Source organism: Oratosquilla oratoria, chromosome 21, assembly GCF_046742065.1.
Source record: "Oratosquilla oratoria isolate Oo_2021 chromosome 21, ASM4674206v1, whole genome shotgun sequence".
NCBI lineage: Eukaryota > Metazoa > Arthropoda > Malacostraca > Stomatopoda > Squillidae > Oratosquilla > Oratosquilla oratoria.
Genome location: NC_134797.1, coordinates 51,412,308 through 51,423,399, shown reverse-complemented (window position 1 = coordinate 51,423,399; position 11,092 = coordinate 51,412,308). Strand labels below are relative to the sequence as shown.

General features: G+C 36.5%; 1 protein-coding gene across 3 annotated transcripts in view; it reads right to left on the bottom strand.

Annotated features, from left to right (window-relative positions):
* The window catches only part of LOC143036924 (mitogen-activated protein kinase kinase kinase 10-like), a 130,878-nt gene that overhangs the window by 6,473 nt on the left and 113,313 nt on the right, over positions 1–11,092 (bottom strand). For 2 of the 3 annotated variants that reach the window (XM_076204927.1, XM_076204925.1), the window contains 4 exons: positions 6,388–6,588; positions 5,465–5,488; positions 1,369–1,600; positions 906–1,155 (listed from right to left, as the gene is read on the bottom strand). In XM_076204927.1, coding sequence (XP_076061042.1) covers positions 906–1,155; positions 1,369–1,600; positions 5,465–5,488; positions 6,388–6,588 — 707 coding nt within the window. The remainder of the gene's footprint in view (positions 1–905; positions 1,156–1,368; positions 1,601–5,464; positions 5,489–6,387; positions 6,589–11,092) is intronic. The other variant, XM_076204926.1, reaches the window with a different exon arrangement.

Here is an 11,092-nt window from a genome sequence, read left to right as displayed (position 1 = left end):
TGAAATGAAGTAAACAGCTGTAAAACCTATCAGTCATAAAACAATGGGTTCTTTTAAGATAAGATTAGATAACTTTATGGAGAGATGACAGGTGGTAAGGGACATAACTGCTTAGTGTAGGCCTTATAGTCTCTTGCAATCTCCTCCATTTTTATGTTCTCATAATGTATCCAAAGTCTATATACATATACCAACGGCTTTTTCCCCCTTACAAGGGAAGTACCCAGTCAAAAGCATAAATCCAATCCCACCCATTTCATCTCCCACATACTCCACTCCCATTCACCACCCCTCACTCCTTTTTTTCTTGGCTCTTCGTGGATGATGGGTCATCCCTGCATCTCGCCCATTGGCCTAGGTCAGAGGCAATGCAGCAAGACATAACACATCCACAGCACAGCCACTTCATTTAATCAGCAACACCCCTTCTCTGTCCCCTCATGCACAAAAAGTGAAGATGGAGAGAAATCCCTTTGGGCTGCATCAAAATATCATTCACACATACTTCCCCCATCCCCCACCCATTCCCTTCAATGTATCACAGCATCATCCATACACAACCATTCTCCACTCACCCCTATCTTGTCTTCTCCCTTCCTGAACAGACATCACCCCTCCCCTTTCCCAACATCCCTTTTACCCCATCTATCCATCCATCTCATCCTTGGTCACCCCCTCATGTTCACTCCATCCCCGTCTGCCTTCCACACTTCTTTTACTAATCTTTCTTCACTCATTCTTTCCATGTGTCCAAACCATCATAATACTCTTTTATCAACTCTATTTCCTAACTCCTTTTCCAACCTCACTCTCCTCTTCACCTCCTCATTCCTCACTCTATCCAGCCTGGTAACCCCTATCATACTTCTCAAAGTCTATGTACAAGATGAAATTGTTACACTCACTTCACTCTCATTACTTGCTGAGGATGATTTTCTTCTAGGTGTTAGCGCAGGTGCAGTAGTTAACGCTGGTGTCGTGAAGTGCTGAGGAGAGTCAGTGAACCTGATGGGCCTTGGATCTAGCACAAGTGGTGCTCGAGTGTGGCGAGCAGGACCATGATATGTGTTGTGCGCATAGGCCGAGGGACTGCTCAATTCATAGTCACTAAAACTCAGCCATTTTTCATACTCTTCATCTTCCTCATCACCAGCCCTTCAAGAAAAGGCACATCAGCTTGCAAGAAAATTGTACATCCCTCGTATATGTTCATATTAACAAAAATAAAATAAAATAAAATAAGTAAAATAAGTAAAAAAAAAAAAAAAAAAAAGTAAAAAAAATAAATAAATAAATAAAAAAATAAATAAATAAATAAAAAAATAAAAAAATAAAATAAAAATTAAGTCATATTTACACCATACTTACTTTCCAGGCAAAAGTCTGGGATGGATTGCAGTAATGTTGGATAATCTAACATCATAACCTGCTGCCACACCAGCCAACATAGCAGCAATATTATAAAAAAAAATCTCCAGTTGGGAAAATTTAGGTCGCTGTCCTTTGGTGTCAGGACTGGTACCATTGTACAGTGTAGGCAAAACAGGACGTAAAGGTGTAGCATTTACAGCACCTGCAGTCACATCCACTGCACCACATTCTGAAAAATTATGCTCTATCACATATGAGGGAAAGTAGAAAAAGAGAGAGATTAAATCAAAAGAAATATTGTGTTGTTATCTGGGTTAGGTAAGAGTAGGACAGTACTGGATGAGGTGTTCTGTGGTACATCTGGGGCAATTTGAGTCTGGCCAAGACTATTTTATGTTGGCATTGCTTTAATGATGGGTGATGACAATACAGTGATGCCAGTGTGGCTCTTCTTTGTCTTGAGGCAGGTTCCTCAGAAGGGCTGATGTCTGAAGAATGGAGTTTGGGGGGGCTGTTCTTTGAGGGTTTGTTTTGTGATCCGAGTATGTATGTGCTTTTTTAGTGTGAGGTACAGGTGGTAGGCTGTTAAAGACATTTGAGTAGTATTATCCCAGTGCTATTTTTTGTTGTCTTCTGGTTGTGTTTGTGTAATATGGTAGAAAGGATGGGTGGGTTTGAGAAGATGATTTTGGTTACTATGTGTTGAACATTTATTGGGGTGCTTTGGTGCATTCTCAAAGCTTTGTTTCATGTTTGTTTTGGGATCTCTGTTTGTTTTCCAGTGTTAGATACATGTAATGGAGGCAGTCAAGTGTGGTTCTAGTAAGTTGCTTGTATACTGTGGTTACTGCTTCTTCCTGCTGGCCATAACCAGCACTTGCTACAGATCTTTGTATTTATACATATATATATATATATATATATATATATATATATATATATATATATATATATATATATATATATATATATATGTTTGTGTCAATTGACAATTGGAATTAAACTCTCAGGCAAGGGTTCGAATCCCAGCAGAAGAGTTTAATATATATATATTGTGACTGCATGAGGAGAAATGGGCGGGGGGGGGGGTAGTATGTGTGAGTAAATTTTGACGCAACCCGAAGGGATTTCTCCCCGTCCTCGCCTTATATGCAAAGGGGGACGGAGAGGGGGGGTCGCCGATTAAATGAAGCGGCCTTGCTGTGGATGTACTGTGTCTTGCGACACTGCTTCTGACCCAGGGCGGTGGGCAGGGTGCAGGGATGACCCGTCATCCAGGAGGTGCTCAGATGAGAGGAAGGGTGGGAGGGGTGTGGAGGGTATTTAGGGATGAAATGGGTGGGAGTGTTTTTATGCCTTTCCCTTTTTGGCTACCTCCCTTGGAAGGGGGAAAAAGCCTTGGTATATGTATGTATGTATATATATATATATATATACATATATATACACATATATATATATATATATATATGTATATATATACATATATATATATTTATATATATATATATATATATATATACATATATACACACACACACAAACACACAACTAGGTAAATACAACTAGGTAAATACATACATATATATGCACAACAAAACAAATTTAAAGAAACTCAAAAAATTCTTTTGCAACGCGAACTGGGAAAAATTCCGAAGTGAAGAAACAGAGATGGAAGAGTAATGGAATATATTAAAAGAAATTTACAATGAGGGAGTGAATAAATATGTACCACAACAAGAAATGGAAAGAACATACATAAAAAGCTGGTACAACAAAAGGTGTAGTGAGGCTGAGGATGAAAGAGACAAAGCTTGGAAGAAATGGAAAAGACAAGTAAACAAGCAAATGGCAAATGCACATCAAACTAAGAAATGAGTATGTAAATATACGCAGAGATGAAAAAGAAACTATGAAAAAAAAAAAAAAAAAATAGAAAAATTCAAGGAAGAACCCAAACTATTTTACAGGTATGTTAATGGCAAACTGAAGAACAAACAAGAAATAGAAAAGCTGCACCAAGGTAAACATGAATATACAGAGGAAATGGAAATGGCTGAAATTATGAACAACCATTTCAAATCAGTATTCACAATAGAAAACACCTAACTGTGAGGAAATAAATAGAGATCCCCTTCAATGAAAGAAATAATTGTAACACAAAAGGAAATCAGTGACCAAATCAAAACACTTGACGTCAGAAAATCACATGGTCAAGACGGAATTGCAAATTGGATACTGAAAGAATGCATGGAAGAATTAACAGACAAAATATACAATATAATTAAATTCTCACTTAAAGAAGGAAAAGTGCCACAGGACTGGAAGAAGGCAAACATTGTACCAATCTATAAGGGAGGAAACAAGGAAGACCCATCAAATTACAGGTCTCCCTGACAAGCACAGTAGCAAAAATCTGTGAAAAGGTCGTCAAAAATAGATGGGCTAAACATTTGGAAGAAAAACTATACTGAATCCAAATCAATTTGGATTCAGACAAGGAAGATCATGTACAACAAACTTTCTCTATTTCTACTCAAGATTAATAGATATAATACAAGAGAGAGATGGTTGGGCAGACTGTGCCTTTCTGGACCTACAAAAGGCATTTGATAAGGTACCATACAAGAAACTAATAAGGAAGATAGAATCAATAGGTGTCATCAGAAGAAAATTATTGGAATGGATGAAAGACTTCCAGACTGGGAGAAAAATGAGAGTAGTAATTAGAGACAAATTCTCAAATTGGGAAGAAATGATAAGTGGTGTCCCGCAGGGATCAGTACTGGCCCCGATCATGTTTGCTATATACATAAATGACATGAACGAAGAAATAGTGTTATATGAATTTCTTTGCAGATGATGCAAAAATACTAAGGAAAGTAAAAACGGAAGAGGATTGCAACTAATTACAACAAGACTTGGACAAGGTCTGGAAATGGACTCAAAAGTGGGAAGTGGAATTCAATATCAAGAAATGTAATATAATAGAATTTGGAAAAAGTAAAAACAGAATATTGAGAGATTATGAAATTGATGAAGAAGTAAAAAAAGTAAACTCGGAAAAAGACCTTGGAGTGATGATCAGCAAAGACATGACACCGGATATGCATATTGATAAAATAGTCAGAGAAACCTACAATTTACTGAGGTCAATAAAAATGGCATTTGTCTATTTGGATGAGGATATGATAAAAAGAAAAAAAAAAAAAAAAAAAAAACTAATAAGACCAAAACTCGAGTCCGCAGCAACACTATGGACACCCAGTGCCAAAAATAATATAAAGTTGGAAAGAATACAAAGAGCAACAACAAAACTGGCACCAACTCTTTCCAACATGACATATGAACAAAGACTGTCCAAATTAGAATTACCAACTCTGGAACAAAAAAGGGAAAGAGGAGACTAACTACGGTATCTATAGAATTATGAAGGGAATGCAAATCTTAGATAAGAATGACATTGAAATGGGACAATGGAAAAACAAGAGGACACGAAAAGAAACTAAAAAAAGATAATTACAGAAGAGATCTGGAGAGGAAAAAAAAAAAAGATTCCCACACAGAGTGATAGATACTTGGAACAAATTGGACAAAGAAACAGTGTGTGCAAACACTATTCAAGATTTTAAGAAAAAAAGAAAAAAACTTGATGCTGAGAGATACAAAGACGGGTCACCACGAGCATAGCTCCCTTCCCGTATAATATAACTATGTAGGTAAATATATATATATATATATACATATATCAAAATCCCTTTCCCCTTTGTAAGGGGTGTAGCCAAGTCAAAATATACACTCATTTCATACACAAATGAATAAGACCAATACGATACCAACAATTTTGGGTAAAAAAGAAACTGGTTATACTCTATATACAATCTATATTTGAGGAAATTAAAAATTTGTGGGCTTTTCTCCCTAATCCCTAAGAAGTCTGAAAGGCTTGAATATATTTAAAGGCTGGGTGAATATATTTATCAAATAGGAAAAAAATATGCACTTAAAAAAAAAAAATCATAGGAGTCATCCACATAATGAACAAATATAAAAGATCCTGTCAAACAAGTTTACCAAAACTATTCATTCTTACCTGTTCTAGTAAAAGTTCCAGGTCCTGAAGGCAGTGGCAGGAAATACATTAGTCAGATGTTACAATTTACTAACTACCCCATATGGATCTTCATAAATTAAGCTATATAAGAACTAACAACAGTAATTACTAAAATTCTCTTTATATTAAGCAAATACTACATGTGGATGTGTTAGATTATCTAATCATGTTAGCCCAGAGTCAAGAACTATTCATATCAACTGCATATTGAATTATCTTGTCTCCAAGTCCATAAATATTATATAGATATTTTATTTTGCACCCATAGTTTTCACTTACATGCTAATGGTCTAAACATCCTCTGCCTTGCCTAGACTCACCTACTTTCTCTTCAATAATTTTTTCTCTATATCTTATCTTCTCTGGTCCATTAGCATTCTTTTGTATAACTTTCTATGATACTCAAACATCTATTCCTTTGTACTTCCTGTATTAGCTCCAGTATACTTTACTTTTAAAGAAATTGGCACCATATAAGCTTTCACCCAATCTTCCAGAACTCTTCTTTCTTTTCTGCCCTTTTCCATTCTCATCTGCATTCATTTCATTTCGCCATACTTTTTTGAGAAGCTCCCTCTTAATCCCTCTACTCCCAGAAATTTCTGCAACTTAATCTTTTTAACTGACTTTTGCACCTTTCTTTTTCCTATATCTCTCCTTTCCACATTATCTGCTTGGCCCAATTCCCCTAATCCCAATACGCTGAATCTATCTTCTACTTGTCTCAGGTTTTCGCTATAAACTTTCCACATTTCTATTTTATTCCTTTTCTTTTTCTATTCTTCAACTCCATCTCATCTCTTCCCATGTGTCTTTCAGTCTGTTTTATTCCAGTTTGATTTAGATGGTTTCCTCATTTTTTTCTCCAACATTACCTTTTACATTATTTTAAGCATACCTACCTTGGTGTTGATACACTGCAATGCTATTAAGTGTTGACATAGTGGAGGCTGTAGGAAATGGACGTAAAGGCTTCTCTAAATTGGGGGCAGATTTACTCCAACGTTTGTGGTTCTCTTGACGTTGTGGAATTATATGTCCACGTTCCTTCTGGTGGGCTGTACTGGGACCCCATGTCTTGCCTTTGACACCGTCTGCAGGTACTGGGGATGGGCAATACATGGCATTGGACATAACTGTGATATTTCAGTTATATGACACATGAAAGAAAATACTTCAACATGCTAACATTTCATTCTTTGTCAACCATAAAATAACCAATTGTATTTAAAAATCAATATCAATAATAGCAATGAATGGAAATTTGTACCATAAACTTCATGTCATATAATGTATATCTATGGATATGTTAAAATATCACAGCCACACCATACAGGACTGAATGAATACTTTGAAGAAGTGGACTGGAAAGAGTTTAATGAGATAAAACAAAGAAAATTGGGAAGTTTTCTTGAAAATTTATGACAAAAATGAAAGGGAGATGGAAAAAGTTCAACAAAATATGTGAAACTGCACAAGAGAGAGACAGAGAGAGAGAGAGAGAGAGAGAGAGAGAGAGAGAGAGAGAGAGAGAGAGAGAGAGAGAGAGAGAGAGAGCATGAGAAATTATGGAAAAAAAAAAAAAAAAAAAAAAAAAAAAAGCAAAATGCAAGAGTACCGGATAAAAATAAACAAAACTTAGATGAGAAGAGAAGAATTTCAAAAAGGGTGTAACTGACACGTGTTAAAATGAGCCTAAGTTGTTCTACAGACTTGTAAATGGCAAGCTCAAACATACATGAGGAATATCCAAGCTAAATGTAGAAAAGATCTGCATATGATGAAAATAAAAGAGCAAGCAAGCTGAAATAATGAATTAAAATTTCTAATCAGTATTCACCAAGTAAAAAGACTTCAAGGAAGAGCAGTAACTATAAAAGATGTATTAAACAATACAAAAGCTGAAGAGTGAGAAATGAATCAACTTCTCAAAAACTTAATGCTAGAAAGGCTTCAAAGCCACATGAGATTTCAAAATGAATACCAAAAGAATGCAGAGAACAATTGGTGGACATGACACACTTGGTGACTGTATGTAATTGAAAAATAGAGGAGTGCTACGGGACTGGAAAATGGAATATATGGTACCAATCTACGAGGGAAGAAAATGGAAGGAACACCAGAATTATAGACTAGTGTCCTTGACCAGTGTTGAGGGGGGAATCTTGGGGGTACAATCTGCACTCAGAAAAGGAAGGTCCTGTGTTATGAACCTGTTAAATTTCTATTTGAGAACAGTTGATGTGCTGCATTGAGAGGGCTGGATATATAGTATATTTGGACCTGGAGAAGGCTTCTGATAAGGTGTCACATAAGACTAATGTAGAAGTTGAAAAATGTTGGAGGATTTAAAGAAAGCATACTGGAATGGATGGGTTTCCTGTAAGACAGGCTCAAACAATAGTAAGGACGAGATGTTGGAATGGAGAAGGGTAATAAGTAGAGTACCATAGGTAAATTATTTGTTGATAAGACCAAGATCATGAAAAGCATTAGGAGTGAAATGGATTGAAAATTAGTACAAGAACACCCAGATAATGGAGCAGTAAGTGGAAGATGAAATTCATTGCAAAGAAATGGAAATTTTGAAGATAGGCCAAAACATTAAAAAAAGTGTTATGAATTATACAATGGGAGATAACTGAATCACAAAAGCAAAGGAGGAAAATGTTCAGGGGATTTTGACTAATGGTGCCCTGTCACTGTAAAAACATATAAATAGAATAAACTAATGGTGAACATAAGGACAGTATTTCATTATACTGGTGAAGATATGATGAAAAAATAATGTAATAATCTCACGAAATATATATCAAATATATGGGATTGGTGGAAAGCTGTTAAGGACAATCAAGAGTTTTTACGAAAGTAGTAGAACCTATTTTTTTTTTTTTTTTTTTTTTTTTTTTTGTAGGATGTGGAAGGATTTAGAAGTGAATATTAAAGGGTAGTATTAAAGAGTAGGATTTGGAAGTGAGTATTAAAGGAGAGAGGCTAGAGGAAGTTGATAGCTTTAGATACTTGGGGGTGAATGTGGCAGGAAAGGGAGGAGTGGAGGTGGAGGTAGATTGTAGACTGAGAGAAGCAAGTAAATGCCTTATGGGTTTAAGAAATGTAATGAGAAATAGACATTTGGGAATGGGTGATTGTGCTGACAGTACTGTGTGGGGCAGAAACATGGAACATAAGAGAGGAAGAGAGGAGTTTAAATGAGTTTGAGATGAAATGTCTGAGAAGTATGGTAGGGCTTACTTGGTTGGATAGAGTGAGAAACAAGGAGGTGAGGAGGAGAGTGGGGGTGAAAAGGAGTTGGGAGATAGGGTGAATGAATGAGTGTTGAGTTGGTTTGGACACATGGAATGAGTTAAGAAAGATTAGTAAAAGAGGTGTGGAAGGCAGAGGTAGATGGAGTGAACAGGAGGGGGCAACCAAGGAAGAGATGGATGGGGTAAAAGGAGCATCAAGAAAGAAGGGGATGTCTATTGAAGAAGGAAGGTAGAAGACAGAGGATAGGGATGAGATGAGAATGGTTATGTATGGATGATACTGTGATCCATGGGAGTGGGTGTGGGATGGGGGGGTTAGGGAGTGGTTATGTACAAATGATATTTTGACATAGCCCAAAGGGATTTCTCCCTGTCTTCTCTTTTTCTGCATGAGGGGACAGAGAGGGGAGTCACCAATTAAATGAAGTGGCCTTGCTGTGGATGTGCTGTGTCTTGCTGTATTGCAGGGCAACAGCCAAGATGCAAGGATGACCTGTCATCCCGGAGGAGCCAAGATGAGAGGGAGGGAGAAGTGGATGGAAGTGGAATGGGTGGGGATGAAATGGGTGGGAGTGGAGTTATGCCTTTTGTCTTTGGCTATCCCCCTGGTAAGGGGGAAAGAGCCACTGGTGTGTGTGTATATATATATATATATATATATATATATATATATATATATATATATATATATATATATATACACATAGGCAGTGGTCACCATATAAAACAAAAACAGAATATACAAAAAGACAGTAACTTGAATGACCACCAGCTTGGTTGAGAGAGAGAGGATTGCTTATATTAAATACGCAAAGAGAAACAGGTGACACAATAGTCATTTTTAGAATCGAAGAGTGGAAAAAATGGACAGGATCAGTTAGTATGGGATGAAATAACTTCAAGAGGACATGGCAAAGAAATCTGAGAAGACTAGACTGCTTCAATTAAGGATGTCAAGAAACAAAGCTCTCCCCACAGATGCATCACTTTGTGAAACAAATCTGATGGAAAAAGTAATTCAGGAGGACAGCACACACGAGTTTAGAAAAAGGCTGATAAATGGAAATATAGAGATGGGACTCCATGAGTATTGGTGAATACAGTTAGGTAAATACATGGGCATATTGCAAAAGAAATAGGTAAAAATATTGTACTGTATTACAAAGTTCAGCTTTGCATACAGCTGTGGATAAAGAGAATAGAATGACAGCACAGACAGCACATACTTACATTTTTATAAAAATATGCAAAAATTTGTGATAAACTGTACAAAAAAGCATTATTAAACTACCTCACAAGATGAGATACTAGAATAAATTCCATCCTATAAAGCTCACCTGGGTAGTATGTAATGAGACAATGACATATCTTTACAAAATACACTCTCATGTAAATATATGACAAAACCACATGATGTTTTGTCGCATACATACCTTACAGTGAAGTGAGGTTTCTGCATATATATATATATATATATATATATATATATATATATATATATATATATATATATATTTCAGTAATTCACAAGGCACACATGAAAATAATTTGCAGAAAAACCACTGGAAAATAAGGAATTTAGTTTCTTATTTCCCAGTGGTTTTTCTGCAAATATATATATCCCATATACCAAAGGCCTCTTCCCCCTTACAAGGGAGGTAGCCAAAGTCAAAGGCATAAATCCACTCCCACTCATTTCATCCCCACATACTCCACTCCCACTCACCACCCCTTACTCCCCCTTTTTTTAGCTCCTCCTGGATGACAGGTCATCCCTGCATCTCACCTACTGCCCTGGCTCATAAGCAATGCAGCGAGACACAGCACATCCACAGCAAGGCCACTTCATTCAATCCTCAACCTCCCCTCTTCATCCCCTCATGCAGAATGAGAGAACCCCCATCCCCCACTCCACTCCCTTCCATGCATCACAGCATCATTCATACACAACCATTCTCCATTCACACATATATATATATATATATATATATATATTATGTTTATATATATATATATATATAATATATATATAATATATATATATATACACACACATATATATGTGTGTGTATGTAGAAACCTCAATCCCAATTAGGTAAATATGTGAAAGAATCACAGGTGAAAAACAAAGTGAACTCGTATGGCTTTCCATGACAAATACCATATCTGATGACAGATACTGCATACAAAATCTATGAGCACATACTACCCCTCACTGTTTCAGTGGGGAACAGTAAGGAAAATACTGTATCTTTTATGACAACATGTGCTGGACTAAGAGACCAATGACGGATACCTGCATGTGGTAGTCCTGCAAGGTGGAAAAGGAAATTTCCAATTT